The sequence below is a fragment of the Manis pentadactyla genome, chromosome 8 (genome assembly GCF_030020395.1).
Source record: "Manis pentadactyla isolate mManPen7 chromosome 8, mManPen7.hap1, whole genome shotgun sequence".
Taxonomy (NCBI): Eukaryota; Metazoa; Chordata; class Mammalia; order Pholidota; family Manidae; genus Manis; species Manis pentadactyla.
In genome coordinates this window covers 55,129,481-55,157,144 of record NC_080026.1, presented here as the reverse complement: position 1 = coordinate 55,157,144, position 27,664 = coordinate 55,129,481, and the positions used below count along the sequence as shown (strand labels likewise).

Below are 27,664 nucleotides of genomic sequence, written 5' to 3'. Positions count from 1 at the left end.
TAACTTTCTGGCCAGAGCCAGAGGACACACAGCTACACAACTAAGAAAGAATCATGTGATCTTTTCTCCTCCTCCTCTATCCTGAACAGGAGGCAAACAGCAGCTTTCTTGTGGGGGAGAAGTTAAGTCAAGACAACAGTGTGTTTCTGCTCATGCAGCTCACAGGAGAGTCCAGACTCAAAGCCAGGCAGTTTCAATTCCAGATGGGCACTCAGGTCCTAGTCTATGCTGCCCCCACCACAATCTCCTCCTGCTTGAATACCCTCTCCAGAAGAGGTAAGAAGGATGGGGTCCTAGTAATACATAGGCAAAACTGTTAACAAAATGAATTTCCATTAAAAATATATTAGCAGCTGTTATGTCATTTCACAGAAATGAGGTAATTATGAAGTTGGAAAAAAAGTATCATGTCTTGACTATAGAATGTCTTCCCAGATTTCCTGGGGAATAAGACAGGAAATGTCTGTCTACCAAATGCCAGATTAATACCTGCTATAAATGTGTTTAAAGTCAACACCCTGTCTTTCATCTCTTGACTACCTTCCCCCAGTGTTTTTCCTTCCTGAGTGTTAAAGGATTCAGAAACTGGTAAGTTCTGCTTTCCTAAGAGAGCAGCAGGCTATCCTGTTTGTTTCATATCTAGAATCTTCATAAAATGAGATTCTTAGAGTTTTCCAAAGAGCCAGTTCTTACATATCTTTAGAAAATCATCCTGTCTTGCAAACCTCATGCAGATTGTGTCAGTTTCAGAAGAGATGTATGAAAGCATGCCACAGCAATGGTTTTCAAACTATGAATATTGGTGTCGACAAGATCCTTAGGTCTTCCAGATGGCAAGGTCATAAATCTACTTTTGTCATTCTCCACCTAAAACACGTATTAAATATAAGCACGTCAAATTTTTAAATTGTTATAGATTATCATTCCTACCTTCTCTCTTTTCTTTCCATGCTAATAAACCTGCTGAAAAAAGAGAAGGCAGCAGCTTATTTCACATATAACCCCATCCACATATTTGGAATCTACCATCCACATATTTGGAAGAATGGAGAGGAGGCTTAATAAATTTGGAATTAATGTAAGACTTTTTTGACAGCTGGGTAAAGAAAGACAGTGAGATACAAATATCTTATCGAACTCCAGTTATTGCTGCAGATCTGAGCAAACCGAAGCTCATGCTTACACACACACGGCTGCCTATCCTATGAGTACACTAACTTCAATAAAAGCTATTGGCAGCCAATGGTTCCTAAGTCAAAATAAGGTTTTATTATATTTTCTCTGATCATGAAACCAATGTTCATTACTGCAAGAGCAGTCAAAGGAACATGTGAACTACAAAATCTCTCATAATTCAACATCTGAAACTACCATTAAAACGACCATGTATATATTGCAAGAGATTCTCTATATGCCATTGCATATATATATATATCCTTTTTTCTCATTCAATTGGAAGAAATGTATTAACTTTTTCTTTCATCAGTTATTTAGCATTACACATTTCTGTTAGCTACTCTTTTCCATTGTAGAATGCATATAAATAAATTTAAAATATTTATGTAATAGGCAAGACAGAAAAGTAGGAGTTCCCCCCCAAGAAGAGGCTAGCTAACAGTTTTCTGTGCATCTCTTCAGAAATGTCCAGTGTATATACAAGAATAATTCCCTCCGTGTATTTTTAATTTTATGCAATTGGAATCTTATTATGCATACAGTAAACATATTACTTCTTTTTTCAATTAATGCCATTTCGTAGATTGCCAAACTAACAAAAACAGCAATTTAGCCTGTTTCATACAATTTTCCAAATGATATATTAATCTCAATTTTCAGTGATAACACAATATTACACGATATAGGTGTTCTATTACTTACGTAACCAATCCCCTAGTGAGAGAAAAATAGTTTTCAACTTCATGCTATTTATAACAATTTACAGTGGATATCTTTCTGTGCTTTAACAAATGTATCTCTAGAATGCATTTTTAAAGAAAATTTCAGAGGGTAAAACATTTAAACTTTGATGTACATTGTCAACCAAGGTTTGTTTGTTTTTAAAATTTCATCAGTTTACACTCCCAGCAAGAACATATCACCCAACATTTTCCCCACAGATATTATAATGTTTTTAATCTGTGCCAATCTAATAAGTAAAATATGAACCTTATTTAATTTGCATTTCTTTATTTGCAATGTAGAGAATTTTTATTGTTCTTTGAACTACCTGTCTCCATCTGTTGTCTGTGCTTACATTAAATGGTATCTTCATTACTTATAGATTTATGAAAATTTCATATCATAGAAGCTGTGTCTTTGTCTTTCATATAGATCACATATTTTAAAAAATTCCAACCTGTTATTTTGTAGTGATATTTATCATAAAAGTTTTAATTTTTGTATAATCAAATTTACTGCCTCACCTTTTTCTATTTTCTTAATTATTTTATTAAATTTGGCACTTTTTACTTTGTTGAAGTATAGCTGATATATATTATGTTAGTTTTAAGTGCACAACACAGTGATTCAGCAATTATACACATTACAAAATTCCATAAAATGTAGTTACCATCAATCACCAAAGGTATTACAAGATTATTGACTATATTCACCATGCTGTAATTTTCATCACCATGACTTACTTATTTTGTAATTGGAAGTTTGTACTTCTTCATCCCCTTAACCTATTTCACCCAAACCCTACCCCCATTGCCTATGGCAACCACTGGTTTGTTCTCCATATTTATGAGTTTGTTTTTATTTTGTTTGTTTACTTCTTTTATGTTTTTAGATTCCACATATGAGTGAATTCATGTGGTATTTGTCTTTTGCTGTCTGAAATTTTTTTTAATTGAAATATAGTTGATGAAAAATTCTTACTGTTTTTGGGTGTGCAACATAGTGATATGACAATTATATATACAACTAAATATTCACCACAGTAAGCGAGTTACCATGTGCCAACATACAAATATAGTACAATATTATTGACTATATTCCTTATAATGTACCTTTTTCTGCATGACTTACTGATTTTACAACTGGAAGTTTATACCTTTTTATCCCCTTTGCCTATTTCACTTATAAGCTTCCCAGTGGCAACCACCAGTCTATTCTCTGAGTTTATGAGTCTATTTCTGTTTTGTTTTTAAGATCCCACATGTAAGTGCAATCATATGGAATTTGTCTTCTCTGTCTCACTTCACTTAGCATAATGTCCTGTAGGTCCATCCATGTTGCTGCAAATGACAAGATTTCATTCTTTTTTATGGCTAATATTCAACTGTATATATATATATACCACCTCTTTATTATCCATTCATCTATTGATGAAATTTACATTGCTTTCAGATATTGGCTACTGTAGATAATACTAAGATAAACATGGAGTGCATATATCTATTTGAATCAGTGATTTTTTTTTTCTTCTTTCGGGTAAATATCCGGGAGTGGTATTACGGGGTTGTATGGTATTTCTACTTTTAGTTACTTTGAGAAACCTCCATACTGCTTTCCACAGTGGCTACACCAATATACATTCACTCCAACAGTGCACAAGGGTTCCCTTTTTTTCCAAACCCTCACTAACACTTGGTTATTTTTTTGTTTTTGATACTAGCCATTCTGACTGTGAGGTGATATCTCACAGTGGTTTTTACTTGGATTTCCCTGCTATTTAGTAATGCAGAGCAACTTTTCTTGAGTCTGTTGGCCATCTTTATGTCTGTGGAAAAATGTCTACTCAGGTCTTCTGCACATTTTTAAATGGGATTAGTTTTTTGCTGTTGTTTTTGGGGGGTTGTTAAATTGTATAGGTTCTTTCTATATTTTGGACATTAGCCCCTTACAAAGTTTATCATTTGCAAATGTATCCTCCCATTCAGTAGGCTGCCTTTTTTGTTCTTCTCTGCAGAAGCTTCTTGGTTTGATGAAGCCCAGTTGTTTACTTTGGTTTTTGTTACATTTGCCTCAGGAAACATATCCAGAAAAAAGATACTAATGTCAATGTTCAAAACTTTACTGCCAATGTTTTCTTTTAGAGATTTATAGTTGAAGACTGTATCTGAAGTCTTATCATTAAGTCTTTGATCCATTTCAAATTTATTTTTGTGAATGGTGTAAAACAGTGATCCAATTTCATAATTTTGCATGTAACTATTCAACTCTCCCAACACCCTTATAGAAGACTGTCTTTTCCCTCTTGTATATTTCTTGTCTCCTTTGTCATATATTAATTGACCATGCAAATGTGGGTTTATTTCTGGGGTATCTATTCAAGGTTCTTTATCTCCTTGAATCTGTAGATTGCTTTGAGTATTATGGCCATTTTAACAATATGAATTCTTTCAACCCAAAATCATTGAATATCTCTCCATTTATTTCTCTCACCTTAAATTTCTTTCAACAATGTCTTCTATAGTTTTTAGAGTACAGGGCTTTCACTTCCTTGGTTAAATTTATTCCCAGGTATTTTATTCTTTTTGATGCAATTGCAAATGGGATTGTTGTCTTAATCGTACTTGATTATTTGCATTTAGAAACACAACAGATTTCTGTACATTGATTTTGTATCCTATGACTTTAGTGAATTCACTAATTAGTTCTAATATTGTTTTGATGGAGTCTTCAGGGTTTTCTATATATAGTATTATGTCATCGGCAAACAGTGAAATTATTACTTTTTTCCTTACCATTTTGGATGTTTTCTTAATCTTTTTCTTGTCTTATTGTTGTGGCTAAGACCTTACAGTACTATTTTGGAAAAAGTGGTGACAGTGGATATCCTTCTCTGGTTTCCTGATCATAAAGGGAAATATTTTAACTTCTTGCCATTGAGTATGATGTTAGCTGTAAGTTTCTCATATTTGGCCTTTATTATGTTCCAATATGTCCCCTCTTAACCACTTTGTTAAGAGTTTTCATCATGAGGAGTTGTTGAATTTTGTCTAATGCTTTTTCAGCATCTTTTGAGGTTATTATATGATTTTTACCTTCCTCTTTGCTAATGTGCTACATCACATTGACTCATTTGCAGATATTCAACCACCTTGCACTTCTGGAATAAATCCTACTTGGTTGTGGTTAATGACCCTTTGAATGTATTTTTGAATTTGGTTTGCTAATAATTTGTTAAGGGTTTTTACATCAGTGCTCAATAGGAATATTGGTCTGTAATTTTTCTTTTTTTTTTTTAGTTTCCTTGCCTGGGTTTGATATCCAGGTGATACTAGCCCCATAGAATGTATTTAGAAGCTTTTTGTAGTATTCAATTTTTTGGAATACCTTGAGGATAGGTATTAACTTCTATAAATGGTAGAATTCTTCTGTGAAGCCATCTGGTCCTGGACTCTTGTTTATTGGGAGTTTGGAATTACTGATTCAATTTCATTACTAATAATTAGTCTGTTCAGATTTTCTATTCATCCCTGGTTCAGTCTTGAAAAACTGCATGTTTCTAGAAGTTTATCTATTTCTTCTATGTTGTGCAATTTGTAGCATATAATTTTTCAGAGTAACCTCTTATAATCTTTTGTATTTGTGGTGTCATAACTTCTCTTTCATGTCTGATTTCATTTATTGGGCCTGCTCTTTTTTTTCTTGATGAGTCTAGCTAAAGGTATTTTCAATTTTTATCTTTGTCTTTTATATTTGTCAAAGAACCAACTTTTATCTTGTCAAAGAACCAACTCTTACATTCATTGATCTTTATTGATTTTTTAATCACTATTTCATTTCTTTCTTTATTGCTCTGATCTTTATTATTTCCTTCCTTCTACTACCTCTGGGCTTTGTTCTTCTTTACCTAGTTCCTTGAGGTACAGAGATGGTTTGTTTATTCAAGACTTTTATCTCTTTTGAGGTAGGCCTGTACCATTATAATTTCCCTCTTTGAACTGCTTTCTCTTCCTCCCAAAGATTTGAGCCATCTGTTTCTATTTTCATTATTCTCTGGATTTTTTTAATTTACTCTTTATTTGTTGATACTTTGGCTGTTTAGTAGCACATTGTTTAAGCTCCACAGTATGTGTTGCTTTTTTTGTTGCTTTTTCTAGTTTTCTTCCTGTAATTCATTTTGGGTTTCATCCCACTGTGGTTGGAAAGAGATGCTTGATACAATTTCAGTTTTCTTAAATTTACTGAGACTTGTTTTGTGGCCTAACATGTGATGTATCCTGAGCAATGTTCCATGTAGTCCTGAAAAGAATGTGTATTATGCTTTTTAGGATAGAATGCTCCATATATATAATGTTCAGTTCATCTGTTTTAATGTGTCATTCAAAACCACTGTTCTCTTATTGATTTTTCTGTGTGGACAATCTATTCATTGATGTATGTGGGGTGTTAAAGTCTCCAACTATTACTGTATTACTGTCAGCTTCTTCCTTTATGTCTGTTAATATTTTCTTTATATATTTTGGTGCTCCTATGATGACTGCATAGATATTTATAATTGCTATATCCTCTTGTTGGATTGATCCCTTTATCTGTATGTAATGCCTTTCTTTTACCTTGTCACATTCTTGGTTTTGAAGTCTATTTTGTCTTATATAAGTATTATTACCAAGTTTTTTTTTTCATTTCCATTTGTATGGACTATCTTTTTTCATCCCTTCATTTTCGGTCTGTATGTGTCTTTAAGTCTCAAGCAAGTCTCTTAGGCAGCATACAGATGCGTCTTGTTTTTTTTTAATCCATTTGGTCACCCTATGTCTTTTGACTGGAGCATTTAGATTGTTTATCTTTAGTGTAATTATTGATAGGTATGTACCTACTGCCACTTTGTTGTTTCTGGTTGTTTGTGTAGTTCTGTTTCTTTCTTCTCTGCCTCCCTTCCATTGTAACTGATGACTTTAGTGTTATGCCTCAATTCTTTTCATTTTTTGTGAATTTATCATATGTTTTAGTTTGTGGTTACCATGAGGTATATATATGACATCCTAATTATGTAGCAGTCTATGTTAAGCTGATAGTCACTTAAATTTGAATGTATTCTAACATGAGCACAGTTTTAACTCCCTTTCCTCAATGTTTTATATATGTCATATTTTATATTTTTTTAATTTTTTGATTTCCTTAATGAGCTTTCTTAGATATAATTGATTTTACTACTTTTGTCTTTTAACCTTCATACCAGCTTTTAAGTGATTGATCTACAACCTCACTGCATGTTTGCTTTCACCACTGATTTTTTTTTGTAATATTCTTGCTTCTAATTGTGACCTGTTCTTTTCCTCTTAAAGAAACTAACATTTCTTTTAAGGCTGGATTAGTGATGGCAAATTCCTTTAGCTTCTGCTAATCTGGGAAACCCCATCTCTCTTTCAATTCTGAATGATAACCTTGCCAGATAGATTATTCTTGGTTGTAGGTTTTTGGGTTTTTTTTTCTTCTGGCATTTTGTATATATCATGCCACTCCCTTCTTGTCTATAAAATTTCTGCTGAAAAATCAGCTGGTAGCCTCAAGGGGTTTCCCTTGTAGGAAGCTAGCTGGTTTTCTCTTGCTTCTTTTAAGATTCTCTATCATTAATTTTTGGCATTATAATTATTATGTGTCTTCATGTGGACCTCTTTGGGTTCATCTTGTTTAGGATGCTCTGCTTCTCCTGGACATGGATGCTTTCTTCCCCAGGTTAGGGTAGTTTTCAGTCATTATTTCTTCAAATAAGCTTCTCACCCCTTTCTCTCTCTCTTCTCCTCCTGAACTCCTATAATACACATGTTAGTATGCTTGATGTTGTCCAAAAAGTACCTTAACCTATGCTCGTTTAAAAATTTTTATTTTCTATTTTTCTGTTCAGCTTGAGTGCTTTCTGTTCCCTTTCTTCCAGATGGTTGATCCATTCTTCCACATGTTCTAATCAGCTGATGATTCCCTCTAGTGTATTTTTCATTTCAGTTATTCTTTTTTTTTCTCTCTCTTTGCTCATGTTCTCACTGAGCTGATCCACTCTTTTCTCAAGTCTGATAAGTATCTTTATGACCATTACTTTGAATTCTTTATCAGGTAAATTGCTTAACTCTGTTTCATTTTGTTCTTTTTCTGAAGTTTTGCTTTTTCTTTGTTTGGAGCATATTCCTCTGCTTCATCATTTTGTTTGATTTTCTGTGTTTGTTTCTATGAATTCAGTGAAACAGCTACTTATCCCAGTCTTGAAGGAGTGGCCTTGTGTAGGAATGTCCTCTGGGTAGAGTGGGTACCCAATGGGTTTGGCAGATTTGGCTGGAACTATAGTCTGTGTGGACTGGGATTCACTGGCACTCTACAATATGGCCTCCTGGTGGGACAACTGGAGATGAAATGAGCAAAAGCTGGGAGTGTCCTGGTGTGTGCTGCACTGGTGTCTCTGTGGTGGAACTGCTGGTCTCAGGTCAGAACATTCAGTTATTGAAGGAGCAGGACCTCCTGAGAGGGGTATTGGTGAAGGCTAAGGTTTGGAGGCTTGCTAAGGCAGCAGGCCAGTCAGCACACCCAGAACCTAATCACTTCCCTGCTATCAAGGTGGTGGGGGAACATGAACAATGGTACTTGCCAGCACATTCTATCCTGGATGGAGAGTTTCAGCAGTTTTCCCACACTTAAGCGGCCACTTTCATGTCAATAAATGCACTTCCTTTCCTTGTATTCTAGTTGCACTTTAAACCAGGGATTTTTCCTATGCCTCAGGGATGGGAATCTGTGCAGATCCCTCAGTTAATCCCTTCCTATTGCAGTTCCTAGCATCAGGGGTGGGGTTCTCATCACTGCCATGTCAGAGTCTCTCCTGTTGTTCTTTATGCAGTCTCTCTGTCCGGTGTTGTGTAGCTTTCCACTCAGCCCTCAGTTCTCCTGGAGGACTTACTCTAGATGCAGGTGTGGATTCAGTGTGTATGTGGCAGCAGATGAGCTCAGGCTCGTTCCATGCCGCAATCTGGACCCCTGCCTCACATTTATCTGTCTTTCATTAATCACTTAGTGACATGATTTAACAATAACTTGCATCAAGGTGGTCAAGGCAGTGAAGTCATTTGCTTAGAGTGTAATAACTAGCTTTGTTATTTGTGCTTTCTCATACTCAACCATCACTATCAAGAGCAGGCACAATATCCTGGTGAGGACTGTCTCTCACTGCCCAGATTAAGGCATCTCCCACAGCAGGGATTCAATCAATCTTTGATGAGTGGATGACACTTCTATTCAAATCCAGACCCACTGGAGTCTAAGTCCATGTACTCCCTAACATGACAGTCTCTATTACAAAGGATGCCCTGTTGGGAGACTGAATAAAGAATTAAGAGGCGAGACACCTGGGAAAAACAGACAAAGGAAAAAGAAAGCTTTTCTGAAGGGAGGTAATTTTTAAAAAGACATAGGTGTGAAGGATTAACAAAGACCCTCTCAGAAGTAGCAATGTGAAAAGATAAAATCTAAAGTTAAGAGCATGTATGTGTGTGTTTGCATGTGTACATATAAAGTATGTTCAGAACTTATGTCTCTTGTAGCATAAAAAATTAGTTTAAAAGCCACAATATATGCATATGCCTGAAATCATTGTTGTTACCTTAGTGACATATATGGTTATTATATCATTATCCTACTTTAAGATGTGAGTTTTAAGGGATTCTAATTATGTAAATTTTAAGTAATAGTTCCTTCAAATCCCTTCTTAATTAAATGGGATGTAAATAACTAAGGAAATAGATACATATGCTTAAGAAAATATTTTATATATACATATATTTTCAAAATATAAACATATATTTACTATAGAATATAAAAATAAATGATACAAAATAATTATAGACATTAAGGAAGTATAGCACTGGAGTGGAGGAAGGGACTGGAAGGACACAATGCCGAACTAATACGACAAAGTGCGTAAGGTCACGGGTGGGAAGGAAGGCACAGACCAGCCATGGGGGCTGAGTATTCCAAAGACCAGAGTAAGAGACGCATATACTAAGTATCAGAGAGTCCATGAAATCATGAGGAAATGTGTGAGGGCTCCCTGAAATCTGAAATAAAGATTGCTGGATAGAAGGCATGGAGGCAGGGAGATTAGCTAGAAATCTTAGTGTCCAACTGTCAACATGATCTCAAGAAATTCCTGACTACCAGCTATGTAACAGGTGTGGAGGACACAGATGTACAAGATGCGTGATACATGTTCAGAGAATGGGTAGAATAGTGGAATATACAATGTTCAGCCTGAGGAAACCATGGAGAAAATTTTATTCCCTCCATTTTCTAATGAAACCAAGAGGCACTACATGTCAGCGATACTCCCATGATGCTCTGTCTTCTCTCAGCTACTCTAAACTTCCTTTGTTTATGTCTGGGAGTTCCCAGTGAAGCTTCTTTTCAAGACATACATAAAAGGCAAAAATGATAGCAAGAACAAAAAGAAGTGGAAAAGAAAATTTTACTATGGAAATGAGGGAGAGGATAACAGCAAAGTATCCAAAAGAAATGGGAGGAATGATAAGAACAATAACATACTATGCTAAGCATCTGACCACAGTTGACATACATGACCAAATTTAAGCCATCCAACATTACAAGAGGAATTATTACTGCCATTTTGCAAATAATACTTATTATAACAATAATAATATTTATAATAATATAATAATGTTATATGCTGGCATTTTTCTAAGTATCTACATTAACTCACAGAATTGCCTAATAACCACTATTATTTCCTCCACTTTGCAGATAGGGAAACTAATCACAAATTTAGTAATCTGTCTGAAATTCCATGTTGATTTACTAATAAGCTTTTGTATTTCAAGAAAAGGACATAATCATAGAGGAGTAACAGGTCCACTGGTGTGTTATAAAGTGAGTCAATGACCACATCTACCCAGCTACGAAAAAATCTAGCCTCAACAGGAATCTCTAATATATTAATTAAATATCTCAAACAAATACATATTAAGTGCCAACTCTGTTAAAGCATGGTGCTAGGTAATGAATGAAAGCACTTAGATGAAATTCAGTCCATAAAATTTTTGTATATAAGTTAACATGTGAGGTGGACACTTTAGTTTCTTCCCTAGCATTCTCTGTACAGCTTACCTCTCTAGGGTGCCCAGGCAATCCAAGGGCTTGGCCCCATTTCAGGAGTGGGTTCCCAATCTGTAAAAGCCAGACTTTGTGAAAAGTCCCTGGTCCCCTTGCCAGAATGACTGGCTCACAGTGGGTCATAGACACAGTTTAGACTAATGAGATGAAAGGAGGGCTTTTACAAAGGTTTTAGGAAATAGCATGCTCTTTCCTGAGAATTTCTAGGAGCAGCCATCTTTCACTTCTCCCATGTCAGAGAGGAAACCCGCAATGCTGCAAACTGAGAGCAGCCAGCTGAACTGGACTGGAAGAAGCTGACCCACAGAAGGCAGATGAAACATAAAGAAATTGGTCTGGATGCTACAATCAAGCCATTGAGTCAGACCTACTGGTAGACTTCAGTTATGGGAGCCAATAAATGCCCTCTGCTGTCTGAGCCCATCTGAGTTGAGGTTATTTGCAATTAAATTGAACCTATCCGAATAGATATACCATCCTGCCTACAACAACTGCTCCTTCCCTCTCTACCTAATCAGTTAAATCATTTTAAGTTCACATCTCTAGTCACATCCTCATTAAAAATCAAACCAAGAAACCTACTCTGATGAGGAGCTGTGCACCCACCAAGCCCCCGGCATTTCATATAGTTTATTACTGCTACTTCAGTAGGTTCTAAAATTTCAGACTTAATCCCCAAAGAGCTCTGTGAAACTAAAAGGAGCACAGGCTTGAGAGATAAGCAGCCCAAAGGGATAAAACTGAAGTGTTGACTTTGCTGGAAAAGACTTTTTCTATGATTATAGGAAAGTAATTATAATTTCTCTGGACGTGTTTATTACTCATGGATACATGAGCAAATGGACCTGCTGGAGGGAATAACTGTTACTCTACAAAAAGAACGGATATTCCCTTGCACTGTGCACCATGTAAGAACTTATTCACTATGTAAGAATTTGTTCACCATGTAAGAACTTGTTCGTTATACTTCAGAAGATTGGAGACTGTTCAGAATTAGGCTTGGGGTTAATTAATGATTGTGCATTGAGTCACCTATACAGAATTTTTTGTTGTTAACAACCATTTGATCAATAAATATAATATATGCCCTCTCAAAAAAAAAAAAAAAAGAATGGATATGACAACATAAGCAAGATGCACATTACCTATTTATTCACAACAATAGCCTCTCTGCACATAATCCTTCCTACCTTCAGACACATGCACGTGATGTGCCTCTTACCTGAAGCATCTCATTTGTCAGAGGAATGAATCCAGCATCATCCCAAGGGAGGACGTTAAACCAGGGTGTTAAAAACTCTACCACATGTCAGCCTCTACTACGTCCAGAAATCCAGTTCTGTAACTTCTTCATTGGCAAAGAAATGTACTCTTTAGCATTTGGCATCATAGAATCCTTACCCTGATGACTGTCATGGGTAAAATAATAAACCCAGATTTCTAGAAGGCCTCAATATCCCAGTCCTACTTAAAGTCCCATTCTGAGTCCTCACATGCTCGCCAGTGTTACTCCTTAGTCTGAAAGTGCCAAGCTGCATGTGTTTAATTGTAATAGCATGTCAAATAGCCCATTGAAGGAAGCATATTAAAAATTCTAGCAGGAACAAGAGTTCTGTTTGCTAAATAGTATTACAACAATAAATTTTAGCGGAGTTCAATCAGATGAGAGAGAATTTTCAAATATTTTGACTACCTTTCATTCATCACAATAAAAAATATGTCTTTTCTCTACTTAGGCACATACTTTCCTATTCTATTAGCACTCAGTCATTTAATTAGTAAACATTTCTTGAACACCTACAATGTGCCAGATACGAAGTTCAGTGATAGTGATACAAAAATCAGAAAGGTGCTATCCTTGCCTGGGAGACCAGTCATATAAAAAACTGAGTAATGAATGTGATGAGTGATATAATACAAGTAAATTAAGTGCCAAGAAAACAGAGAGACAGGGAAATGCTCATGCATAAGAGGAGAAATGTCAAGATAACTTCAATAAGCAGTGGCGTGTGAACTGGACCTTGGAGAATACACTTTTGGAAAAGGTGAGAGTATGAAAATGGCATGGAGGTGTTCATGATAAGAAAATATTCAGAAAACTGATATGACTAAAAAGAAGGGGTGGGAAGAGGGTAAGACTAGGCTGGAAGAGTTAGCCAGGGCCTCGTGTATCAGGTGAAGCAAGTTGAACTTTACCTCTTCAGTAATGGGGAAAATGAAACCCTAAACAAGCAAGTGATGTGAAGTTGTAAGGTACTAGATGAATCTGGGATTTGCGGAGTTGAAAGCGCAAAAAGAGAAAGAGACCATTCTCATAGATATTGAGTTTTTGCATGTCTTCTGAATGAGCCACTGAAAGTTTTTGCTTCAAGTCACCTTTTCAAGGAGTCTGTAGCGAGCACCTTGGAAAAGAGAGACACTGTCTTCATCCGGAGCAAAGGCAGACAGGCATATTTCCAGTGTAAGTGATGTGGATTCCCTAAAAGCTCAAGATTCCTGCCCTGGAACTCAACTCATAGCATGCACAGCATTGCCTGTCCCCTTCATGTTGTCCTGTGGGAAGCAGGACTCAAGGAACCAGCACCAAAAATGCTGATATTCTGGCTATGGCCATTGCTTTGGAAAATGAACTGCCACTCTTTATCCTAATTACATACTAACTCATAGCTTGCAAAAATGGTAAAATCTCAGACCTTCACAACTACAAGACCCAGTAAACCAAAAGAGACAAGTAGAAGCTACTGGAATAGTCCAGACCAAAAATAATGAGGGCCTATGTTAGTTTAGAGCCCCAGGAATTCAGCACAAACCACCCCAAGTGTTGCTTAATGTATGTCAAACATACCTAAACATGCAGATGTGGAGCTCAAAAAGACTAGAGCAGGAGAGGGGAGGAAATCCTTGTGAGGGGGTAAGGGCAGCTCTTGTGGGACCAACTTCAGAATAAAAAGAAAATTTTAGTCACATGCACACAGTGTCCCTCCACCTACAGAACTACACCCTCGATGGCACTCCTCATCTAACCAAAGGCAAATTTACCACTCTGGCCACATTTCATACTCATAGATGGATTTAAATATTAAGCATCACTGAATTTAGTGCAACAGAAGTAAAAACTGAATGCCTCAATTAAGAAGCATGTTATAAAACCACTGTAATTGTCATGTGATTATTTTAAATAGATGTAAGTCAACTGCCTTGAAAACCTAACCACACTGCTTACCCAACAACTCATACAGAGAATTCAGAATCGATTTCCAAGACTCCCCTGCTTCTCTCCCAGCAACATCAGCAAAGTGTGCGGCACTGCTGTAAATGTGCAGTCTGTCTATGCACTCAAGCACAAGGTTGATCATTCCCTGGAAGTTTGAGAAAAAAAACACCATCAGAAACCATGATTCTGCTCACAAAGAAAAAAATGCCAAGTTGATTAAAAAGAATATAAGTTTGGCTTAAAGTAAATCTGTTAATAATAAAGAAACCTGAGAACATTTATTCAGTGGACAGGAAGAAACATACTTGCATGTGAAATAAAATGTTCTTGACATAATTCAAGTGGTTTTTAAATCCTAAATTCTCAAATAGAAGCAGAACAGTATAAAAATATGTACTTTTTAATTTTATTTTCAAGATTTAATACATAGATTAATAAATCAGTCATAAGAGTATGCTATTGTAAGGAAGTAAAATTACTCAGATATGCCCAAAATATGTCACTTAGGCGTAAGGATTATTTTGAGCTGAAGCCAACTGAGCAAAACAGACACAGAAAACTCCTTTGTTCCCTCCTTTACCAAGAAGGGCGGGATGATGCTTGATCACAGCTGTCTCTCCACAACTGATTCTATCAGCCCAGAGGAATCTACATAACAAACTTTACTAACTAGCCCTAATCTTCCACTAGTTTCCACCATATATTTACCTGCCCACAATTTGCTGCCCTTAGAAGCTCAAAATTCCTTTCCTTTGTCTTATCACTTCTCTATAAATTTGTTCTTTTGTTAAAATTCTACGTAAGTCCAAATTCTAACCACTCCTTTGAGTTACTTATCACCGAGTACTTCCATGTATATCAACAATGCACAGGTTAATAAGTTTCTATTTGTTTTTCTCTTGTATATCTGTCTTTCTTGTCAATCTCATTTACAGGGCTCCAACGAATGAAACTAAGATGAATAGAGGAAAAAGACCTTTTTTCCTCCCCTACATAAGCATAAGAGCAAATCCTTATTCTAAAAGTAAGCATCATTATCATCATTATTATTATTTTTAATATTAAATTGAACAGCTAATAAATTAATACAGAAAAGTTCATACAAAGACATATTTAAAGCAAATCAGAAATTCATTATAGAACTCTGCAAGATACAGTCTAAACTTGAAATCATGCTTCAAAGACTGCCAAAATAAGGCAAACTGCATGAAAGGAAGAGCTATAAAGAGTAGACTAATTAAATTAACTTCTTTCACACAATTTATGAGCAGCTATAGATCTAAGAACATGTCTAGGTCCCTCCAGCTCCAGATTGTCTTATATGAGAAACTGAAAAAAATCCAAATCAATATTTTAAATTTTCACAGCCTAATATTTTGTTTCAGTTTTTCTGGCTATTAAATAAACGCAATATAGTCTAACAATTTGTCATCTACAAAAAGAAAAGGTCCCAGTAAACTACCACATGTTGTTATGACTATCTTGATAGTTCTTACACTTTCACGCCATTATGGTGTCTAGATACATTTTTGTTTTTTGTTTTTTTGTATACGCAGTGAAAAAGTCCTCAAAACTGAGTGTCAGTTTTAAAGGTTTTTGATGGAAAATTAGGAAACAGTTTTAAAACTAGAAGAACATAGAGTTAGGGATAGGGATTATGGAAACTCAACAATGTTCCCTAACCTTTTTTCTTAGATACCTTAACAAAAAAATGTTTACTCAGAAAAATGCATTATTCCATATACAGGGAGCATTGAGAAGAACGTGACTGCTTGCGGAGCTGACCTGATTTGCCGTGCCAGCCTAACTCAATATCCTCCCACTGAAACTCTTGAAAAGGTGTTAGTTCTGACACTAGTATTAGAACCATTAGACATATTACTCAGTCTTTCACTATTCTAATGTGGCACTCGAGCTCTTTTTTAGCAGTAGAACGTTTGCGAAATAAAATCCTACATAGAAACTTACATATGCACAAGGAAAAAGTAGGGCTGCTCTATCCAAGCTCAGATCCTGGTGCTCTGCCTGGGCGGGCAGCCTTTTCCTGGGCAGCTTCCACCCTCAACACAAAGCTCCCTGTGGACCCTGAGGCTTCCAAGCAGCCAAGAAGAACCTGCTGAACATTTTGAAAACCGTTGTGCTTTCCAAAGCCTGTATTCTTTAGACGATTTAAGATTCTGTGTTTATATAACTAACACAAAGCAAATTACAATGCAAAAAATGATTAGTGTGACAGCTGAGCAGAAGGTAAAATGACACATCCTTTGCCAAGAGACTGAAGAGTTCCATCATTTAAGATTAATACTCATTGTTTGAGTATTAATACTCACTGCAGAATTTCTCCAAAGCTGTTCTCTTGTACAATAAAATACGTGCTCCTCTAGATCTCAAAATGCAAAGGTATCAGAAAGGGAAATTTCCCCACCAAAGTTGTTGTTTTCCCAAGACAATGACAGAAAACAAATGAGAGCTGGTAGAAACTCGCCTCTTCTTGGAAGAGATTCTGCCGATTCTTTAGAGCTCGTAATCTGTTCTGCTTGTCTTCATGCTCTAAATGCTCATCCGGTGGGTGGAAGTAGCCAATCAGGTCCTGCAGACTTAGACTTACAGACTCTATAGGCAAGTCTACTGTGGAAGCCTTCATTTTTTTGCTGAGAGCATCAAGACCCCTAAAATAAACAGTGAACATTTTTCTGTATCAGTGATTCACAATTTTATTATGTTTTAGTCTATAGAGGATTCAAAGCTTTACTCTCTCACCCTATTCCACTGTAGAAGGAACATATAAGAAAGGTCCTAGTTTTCATTAAACAGCAATAATGAATATCTTGAAATGAGAAATTTCACACTTTGTTGAGTATATAAAGTGATATATTAAAAATACCAGTATCAAGAGAAATTCATTTAGAGAAAAATCTGAAGGCCTAGAGAACCAATGCCTACAAAACCAATGTTCTAAATGTTTAGAAGCAGGTTTTGAAAGGACTATATCAAGTTTAAATATAACAGCCCAGATTCATAATTATGACATTTACCTGTTCTGCTTTATTTTGAGAGGAGGAACCATTAACTGCTCTACTATCTCTGATACTCACTGCCCTCCAGTTTAATTCCTGCCAGTTTAATCATAAGTGGTGTCAATCTATGAAATGCACTTATTAATCAGGAAACAGTATATTAAAATGTTTTTCTGTTATCTGAAAAAAAGTGTTTTTTTTAATTAGATGAAGAAACAACATCACGCACATTTTGGAGGCAAACATTACTAGCATGTAAATGTGCTAATTTGTTGAGCTTTCTGAGATTATGAGTATTAAAACTTATAGCTTTGAGTATGTTTGAGAAGAACTTTAAAATATGGTGTTTGTAAAGCAAAATTGTTCAAAAATAAGAAGTTTATTAAAAAATATACAACAGACCTCATAAAAGAAAGAGTGCCCATACTATAGATGATCGAGTAATAGTCACATTAGTCATAACCAGCCACAATGCATAAAAAATATTATACTTCCCCTCCTGTTCCCTGCATCAGCAAAACCGCATGACAATATTTTACTCCAAAGAAACGTTTTTGGCTAATTATCTGACTGTATTAGAGTTTCTATTTTAAAAAAATAGAAGCCTTATAAATCAATTAGCTTACCTTTCAACTTTACAAGCTCAAAAATGTGTCATCATTTGCATAAAGCTTGGTGAAAATTTTGGAATATTTGACTTCAGCTTCATAAACAGTAGAAATAGTAAAATTTCATGACTATTCTCAAGCTTTTGCCTAAATTCCAAATCAATTATATCAATGTAATTCATTTCTCACCTAGTTTTATCATCTCTATAAGTTTTTCTTTACCCATAAAAGCAATAGAAATGACTTTTTAGAAGAAAATTATGTCTACTATTTTAAAATGAAAATTCATATGCAGTGAAATATTTCTGTTCTAAGCATTTTATCCTTTTAACTCTAATAGGATAAACTGAACCATAAATCGAATCATGAATATATTTATGAATATATTTGAATCATACATTTACAATATATTGGAATTGTATCACAATGCATTTACAATAAAGTCAAACTCAACTCTCATCATACTAAACTGAATGAAATCCAAAAGTGATTCAGATATAATATCTACATTTTCAAACCTAAAGAGAAACAATAGTAAATGTCAGTTTTTCGGTTATTAAGTTGAATATATCTGTTATCAGAAACATGACTACTCAATTACTTTCCAGAAAAAGTCTGTCTGACAAATGTTATCCAAAACTCTAAAATTGCTGAATTATGCCAAGTTTTAGAATGTCTATCTAATATAGAGATATTTATCATCCTAATTTACCAAGGACAAAAAAAATGAAGTGAAATATCAGTTGGGAAAACCAAAGAACTCTCCACACTATGTCAGAGCAAAAATTAAAACCATGGATACCATCTCTATATTTTGTAAGGTGAACATTAAACCATATTACTGCCAAACACAGATTCTTCCCTTATATCATTTACTTTAGAATACATTTATTAATATACCTAGAGCTAAAAAATGTTTTACATACATTTTTTGCAGTTTAAGAAATAGAACACCTTCCCCTAAAAACAACACAAATACAAACACACACACACACAAACACAAACACACTCACCCTACCACTACTCCAACCTAAGAATGGTCACAGGAAATAAACTGCATAAGAAAAACATAAATTAATAGAAACTAAATGATCTTGACTTTCACTCTAAGAATTAGAAAAAGAAGTTTGAGTACACAGTTTTTAAAAGAGGCTCTTGGTAGTAAATAAATCTGCACTGATAAAATGAATGCTTAACAATAATTTACTTTGAAAACTTTGAAAAATACATGGGTGCAAATATTATAAAGGTTCTGAGATATTAAAGACTTTTGGTGCTTTCATGAATAATACAGAAGGATCAAATTGTTTTACTTAAAATACACTTTATAATGTTCTATAATTATGTAACACCTTTGAAAGATTCTAAGATATAATAAAGAATTGTATAAATTCAGGAATTTTAATAGTCCAATGCTAATGAGCATATAGGTTAAACCCACACATCACAGAAATATTTATAAACATGATGAATTAAATAATATAACTTACAGGTAAATAGTCTAGAAAGAAAAGTAGCATAAAGAAATCAAAGCTTTAATTTTTTGAAAAACTAGAACATAATTAAGGTCAGTTAAGTGTAAGAAAAGGATAGAGACTCATATCCATGGTATATGTTAGGTAGTCCTAGGAGAGACACTTTCAAAATCAGATTATAGATAGCACAGGAAAAGATGGTAATTTGGTGGTAGGTTTGGAATGAGAAACCTAAAGGAGAAAAATATATCAATACAGAATTACCAAGGAGGTCCTAAACTACATTTGATAGGAGAAACATGGAATCTCATCTTTAAAAAGGAATGGCACAGATCAACCACACTTGAGTTATTTTGGCCAGGTAAAGTAACAGGGATAGTATTTACTCTCTCTTCTGAAACAAACCTTTGCCCCACCAAAACAAAAAAACAAAACAAAAAAAAAACCCAGACAAAATATTTAGGGAAAAGCATATTTCAAACACTGGATGTCAAGGAATAAAGTGTAAGAATGCCTGAGAAACAGGAAATAAACCAGGTGAGTACTATAATTGCACCAGTTGATTTGCCTTGGGAGAATTTCTAGGCCACAAAGTAGATAGGGGAACCCAAGTTAAGCATGGAGGAGTCCCTGAGTTGAGGAGAAATTGCTGAGAGTCTAGGGACACCAAGATTGCTAGAGTTTGCTGAACATACTATCAAAGGGGAGACAGCAACACAGGAGTGCACTCAGGAGAACAACAGAGTGTCCTTCTCAAATGTTCAACAGAGTACTGATTAGGACATGCATGTGAGTAAACTACTCAAGGCAGGGAACGGTCTAGACCCTAAAATGATTAGTGGGAACAGTAACCAATCCTCACATAGGATCTGAAATAGAATTAGCAAAGAGGTCCTAAACTACATTTGACAGGGGAAACATGGAATTGCATTAGCCATTAGCCATTTCCCAAACTGAATTTATCATAATTTATGGGGACATCAAATACACATAGTCTTGCCTCTGTAATGGGGAATCATTAGCCCCAGAACACTACTATGTTACTGTTCCCAAAATTCTGAAAGCAAATTCCAAAAGACTCAAACTGTTTCCAACTAGTGTATCCCAGAAAAATTTCAAGAATATTCACAGAAAAACAAAATATCCAGAACCCAACAAATTCATGATGTCTGGCAACTAAGCAAAAGACCAGATATGTAAAGAAGCACAAAATGCAATAACCAATAAGGTGAGAAATCAATGAACCAAAAAAAAAAAAAAGTCAATCTAGAACCTGGCAAAAATATTACTTAAAGCCAAAACAGGACATTTTCATACATACAAAAGCTGAAAGTGTCCATCTCCAGCAGAACTGCACTATAAGAAATGTTAAAAGAAGCCCACTGGGCAGAAGGATAAGATAGCCAAAGGAAACACAGATCTTCCAGAAGGAATAATGAGCAACTGAAATGATAAATAAGCACTAATATACAAGATATATGCCCACATATGTAAGATATATATGAATATATATATATGAATATATATACATATGAATACATATATATATGAATACACCAAAATGATAAAAATATCATTGGATGTATAACACCAAGAAAAGCAAAATGTATGACAAAAATAGCACAAAAGCTGGGAGAGAAGTATACTTCTGAATGCTCTTATAGTATCCAAAATGATAAAATGACCTGAAGGTACACTGTGATGTTAAAAATACATGCTATAAATCTTAAGCAACCACTAAAATAACAACAAAAAAAGAGTTAAAGCTAATAAGCCAACAAAGAGATATGAAAGAATCATAGAAAATACTCAAACACAAAAGAAGGCAGAAAAAAAATGTGAAAGGGATAAATACTAAACAAGTAACAAGATGGTAGACTTAAATGAATTTTGCTGTAATTATATAAAAGTAAACAGATTAAACTTCACAACTAAAAGGTAGTGATTGTCAAAATGGATTAAAAAATCAAGATCCAACTACATAGTGCTTAAAAGAAATTTATGTAACTATAAAGATACAACTAAGTTAAAAGCAAAAGATTTTTAATACATAAAATACTCATACCAAGCAAAAAAAATAGGTCTGGAATGTTATATAAGCATCATGCAAAGTAGACATCATAGTGAATAGCATTACCATTTATTTTTTTAAAAGATAATTTCATAACAATGATGGAGTCAATTCATCAAATAGACATAGTTCGAAATTTTCACGCACCTAATAAGAGCCTCAAAATACAATTGCAAGGAGAAATATAAAAATCTAAATATACACAGATTTTAATACCCTTCTCTGAATAATTAATAAACAAGTTCACTGAAAATCAGTAAGGAAACAGGAGATCAAAACAGCACTATCAAGCAACTAGATAAAAGACATTTTTTAACACTTCACCCAAAAAGAGGTGAATGGGCATATAGAACATTTCCTTTCAAGTGCACACAGAACATTTAACAAAATAGAGCACATTCTGGAATGTAAAACAAGTCTCAGTAAATTTAAAATAATTCAATCTTATGCAGTATGTTCTCTGATCCCAATAGCATTAAATTAGAAATCAGTAACAGAAAGATCCCTGGAAAATCCCAAATGTCTTGAAACTAAATAATCTGTTGGCCAAAGAAGCAATCAAAAAGGGAAATCAAAAGACAGCACATCAAAAATTGAGAAGTGCCATTAAAGATGGGTATCTATAGCACTAAATAACTATATTACAAAAGAAAGTCTCAAACTAATGATGTCAACCTTTAATTTATGAAACTAGATAAAGAACAAATTAAGACCTAGGCAAGCAGAAGAAAACAAATATTACAGATCAGAGTGGGAACCAGGTAATCTTTTCAGTGAAATATGGGTTATACACCCACTACATTCTATCAGGATAGGTATAATAAGGGAATTTCATTGAAATAATCTGACCAAAACCTGAATTTCAATAAGCAGCAAATACGTAATTCAGTAAATACTCTTGCACAAAATCTAAATTTCTCATATTTGGTTTTCTAACAGGTAAGCAATTGTTAAATGCTAAAATTCATCTTCCAAATCACAGCTACTATTTCAAAACATATATACTTGAGTGTAGTCTTGAGCAAAGAGTAAATGTGCTAAAGTATATTATATACAAGATGAGTTATAGTTTTTCATTCAACATACAAAATGTCACTTCTGCTATACCATCAATATATTAAGTCTAAACACTGATACAGTATCCTTCTGACAAAACATGTTTAAAAACAAATAATCAGTTTTTTTCCTCTGATATTCAGTTAGCTATTCCTTATATGAAATCCCTGTAAGGGCACTGAAAACACTACAGAAGTCATATTGTAATAAAAACTGTCCTTTGTATTTGAAATTTCAGTATTAATGGATACAATTAAATGAAAATTGACTACTTTAAAGATTTAAGATTATTTTCCTATATTCTTATAGACCTGATTGGGCTGTAGTCAAGAGAAACTAATAGAATAAACACAAAGGAAAAAGCTAACATGAATTGATTTTAAAATAAGTTATAATTTTGAAGTACTACATCTTGATCACTAATTTTGCACTGCATTAAAATGTAAGAAGGTTTATTATAAGAAATAAGTATGATATGAAATGATACACCAATAAATACAAGTAATACTTAAAAGTTATATAATACAAAACTAATATGAAAATCTGATGCCTACACCACCACTTAGTCTTACTGCATCTGATAAGGATTAGGGTTTAGATGGGGCAGGGAAATGATATAAATGCTAAAGATATGATGAAGCTGAAAGCTGCACACATTCTTTGGTTTTAAAAGTATGCACACAGGGATTCAAGATGGCGGTGTGAGAATTGAGACAGAGAACTCCTCCCAAAACCACATATATTATGAAACTGTAGTTAATACAACTAATCCTAAAAGAGCAACAGGAAGGAAGGCTACACCAAACTGCATACACCTGGAGAACAGAGCAGACCTAATGAAACAGGGTAACGTACCAAAGCCTTGATCTGGCAGGACCCAAGTCCTTCCCCGATTCCAGCCCAACAGCGGGAAGAAGAGAAATGAAGCAGGAAGGGGGTGGAAGCCTAGGGCTACTAAACACTCAGCCCTGGAGATCTTGGGAGGAAAAACCTACATTGCATAATGCTCTGGTAATTAGAGGGGTTGGAAAGCTAAGACAAGTGAAATACTTGGGGAGAAAGAGATTCGAGCCATTTGTGGAGAACTGGGATCCACATCCAGCTGCTGTGGAACAAAGGAAAGGCGGGCAGTCCAAGAGGCTTTCTAGCAGCAAGAGGGATGCTGAAGAGGTGGGATTTGCATGAAGCTTACTGCATGGGCGAAGGGATGCGTGGACAAGGTTGTCTGGGTTCACTCAGTCCAGCAGGTTGGGAACATTCAGGAACTTTAGGCAATCCATCCTCCTAATGGCTACTCAGCTCCAAGGGCCTTCATTGTGATACACAGTCTGCTGGTCATTACGCCTGGCCAGCAGAACTAGCAGACAAACAGGCAGTCCCACCACAGGCGTCAGTCCAGACAGAGGGAGGCCCAGCCTATGGCAGCTACAGACAAAAGAACAGAGGTTTACATGTGTGTGTGCTGGCCCACTGGATCTGACAGTGGAGACAGGCACTGCAGCCAGGAAGCAGGAAACAGCACTTTTGTCCCCCAAGGCACCATCGCTGCTCACCTACCCCTGACATCACTCCAGGGGCTGGGCGGCTCCGGAGACTAGAGCTTCTGGACACGAGAGTGTGCCACATACAAATATGAAATGTCAAAGGAATCTGGTTCAAACAAAAATTTCCGAACACTAGAAAAAGGGCAAAATGAAACTGAACTAATCAAACTTTCTGAAAGACAGTCCAAGATAAAAATTATTAATATGCTCATAGAGGAATATAAAAATATTCAAGAACTCAGGGATGAATTTAGGACGAGATTCAATCACTAAGAAATTCCATATCTGAAATGAAACATACAATGGAGGGATTTAAAAGCAGATTAGGGATTAAAGATGGTGGCGTGACAGGAGAGACAGAGGCTTCCTCTTAAAACTAGATACAATTAGAAAATATAGTTGGTGCAACTAATCCTGAGAGAGCAACAGGAAAGAGTACGCGCCAGACTGCATACGCCTGGAGAAGAGAGCAGACCTCACTGAATGGGTTAATGAACCAGAGCTGTGGCCAGGCAGGACCCAAGCCCTTCCCCCACCCCAGCTCACTGGCCGGAGGAAGAGAAACTGAGCAGGGATGGAGTGGAAGGCCTGGGATTGCTGAATACCTAGCTCCGGAGATCTGCTCTGGGAGCACAAACCTACATTTCATGGTGATTTCATCACACTCTTCTGATTACAGGGTTGGAAAGCTGGGACAAGCGGAGTTCCTGGGGAGACTGGGATTCTGGCTGCTTGTGGAAAGCAGGGATCCATATATGGCTGTTCTAGGAAAAACCTTATATCTGTGGGCTCGGCCCACTGGTTTGGACAGTGGAGAAAGGCACAGAAGCCAGGAGGCGGGGAACAGCTCTTTCTGCCCCCCAGGCACCAATAATGCTCCCATGCAACCCCCGACATTGATTCAGGGGCTGAGCAGCTCCAGAATAGACCTTCTGGACACTAGAGGGCACCATATACAAATATGAAATGCCAAAGAAACCTGATCCACAGTAAAATTATCAAAAAAATTCCCGAGAAAGATTTAAATGATATGGATCTCATGATTCTTCCTGAAAGGGAGTTCAAAATAAAAATCATCAACAAGCTAATGGAGGTATGGAAAGGCATCCAAGAACTCAGGAATGAATTCAGATCTGAGACACAATCACTGAAGAGCATGATGGAGGGTACTAAAAGCAGGTTGAATGTGGCAGATGAGATGACAAATGAGATAGAAACTAGAGAAGAGGAATACAAAGAAGCTGAGGCACAGAGAGAAAAAAGGATCTCTAAGAATGAAAGAATATTGAGAGAACTGTATAACCAATCCAAATGGAACAATATTCGCATTATAGGGATACCAGAAGAAGAAGAGAGAGAGAAAGGGATAGTAAGTGTCTTTGAGGAGGTAGTTGCTGAAAACTTCCCTAATCTGGGGAAGGAGATAGTCTCTCAGGCCATGGAGATCCACAGATCTCCCAACACAAGGGACACAAGGAAGATAACACCCAGACACATGGTAATTAAAATGGAAAAGATCAAGGATAAGGACAGACTACCAAAAGCAGCCAGACACAGAAATAAGATCATATACAAAGGTAAGCCCATCAGGCAAACATCAGACGTCCCAGCAGAAACGTTACAGGCCAGAAGGGAGTGGCATGATGTATTTAATGTCATGAAGCAGAAGGGCCTGGAACTAAGATTACTTTATCCAGCAAGACTATCATTTAAATGTGAAGGAGGGATTAAACAATTTCCAGATAAGTAAAAGCTGAGAGAATTTACCTCCCACAAACCATCTCTACACTCTATTTTGGAGAGACTGCTATATATGGAAGTGTTCCTAAGCTTGAATAGCTGTCACGAGAGGTAATAAAACCACAGTAAAAAAAGTAAAATAGCTACTTACTCAGCAATGCAAACTGAAATTAACTGTTCCCAAATTCAATCAAGGGATAGATAAAAAGTACAGAATATGATACCTAACATATAAAAAAATGGAGGAGGAAGAAAAAGGAGGAGAAACAGAATAGAACCTTTAGATTGTGTCTGTAATAGCATATGAAGTGAGTTAAGTTAGACACTTAGAGAGTAAGAAGAGTAACCTTGAAGCTTTGGTAACCATGAATCTACAGCCTGAAATGGCAATAAGTACATACCTATTGATAATCACCCTAAATGTAAATGGTCTGAATACATCAATCAAAAGACATAGAGTCACTGAATGAATAAAAAAACAAGACCCATCTGTATGCTGCTTACAAGAGATTCACCTCAAACCCAAAGACATGCACAGACTAAAAGTCAAGGGTTGGAAAAAGATATTTCATGCAAACAACAGGGAGAAACAAGCAGGTGTTGCAGTACTAGTATCAAACAAAATAGACTTCAAAACAAAGAAAGTAACAAGACATAAAGAAGGACAAAACATAATGATAAAGGGCGCAGTCCAACAAGAGGATATAACCATTATAAACACATATGCACCCAATACAGGAGCACCAGCATATGTGAAACAAACACAAACAGAACTAAAGGAGAAAGTAGAATGCAATGCATTCATTTTAGGAGACTTCAACACACATTGCATTGCAAAGGACAGATCTACCAGACAGAAAATAAGTAAGGACACAGAGGCGCTGAACAACACACTAGAACAGGTGGACCTAATAGGCATCTATAGAACTCTACATCCAAAAGCAACAGGATACACATTCTTCTCAAGTGCACATGGAGCATTCTTCAGAATAGACCACATACTAGGCCACAAAAAGAGCCTCAGTAAATTCAAAAACATTGAAATTCTACCAACCAACTTGTCAGACCACAAAGGTATAAAAGTAGAACTAAATTGTACAAAGAAAGCAAAAAGGCCCACAAAAACATGGAGGCTTAACAACATGCTATTAAATAATCAAAAGATCTATGACCAAATCAAAATAGAGATCAATCAATATATGGAAACAAATGACAACAACAACACAAAGCCCCAGCTTCTGTGGGATGCAGCAAACGCAGTCTTAACAGGAACGTATATATGAATCCAGGCATAATTAAAGAAGAAAGAACAAACCCAAATGAATAGTCTAATATCACAATTACTGAAATTGGAAAAAGAACAAATCAGGCCTAAAGTCAGAAGAAGGAGGGAGATAATAAAGACCAGAGAAGAAATAAATAAAATTGAGAAGAATAAAACAATAGAAAAAAATCAATGAAACGAGGAGCTGGTACTTTGAGGAAATAAACAAAATAGAGAAGCAACTAGATAGACTTCTTAAGAGAAAAAGAGAATCAACACACATCAACAGAATCAGAAATGAGAAAGGAAACATCATGACAGACACGACAGAAATACAAAGAATTCTTAGAGACTACTCTGAAAACCAATATGCTAATGAGCTGGAAAACCTAGAAGAAATGGACAACTTCTTAGAAAAATACAACCTTTCAAGAATGACCAAGGAAGAAACACAAAATCTAAACAAACCAATTACCAGCAAAGAAATTGAAGCGGAATCAAAAAACTACCTAAGAACAAAACCCCCGGGACAGGTGGATTTACATCGAAATTTTATCAGACATACAGAGAAGACATAATACCAATTCTCCTTAAAGTTATCCAAAAAATAG

At 35.7% G+C, this 27,664-nt stretch overlaps 1 protein-coding gene across 1 annotated transcript in view; it reads right to left on the bottom strand.

The window, feature by feature from the left end:
• RYR2 (ryanodine receptor 2) overlaps positions 1-27,664 on the bottom strand; it is a 961,351-nt gene that overhangs the window by 418,877 nt on the left and 514,810 nt on the right. Inside the window, exons 15-16 of the mRNA XM_057505755.1 lie at positions 16,764-16,947; positions 14,288-14,423 (exon numbers count right to left, since the gene is read on the bottom strand). Of these exons, the coding sequence (XP_057361738.1) occupies positions 14,288-14,423; positions 16,764-16,947 (320 nt within the window). The remainder of the gene's footprint in view (positions 1-14,287; positions 14,424-16,763; positions 16,948-27,664) is intronic.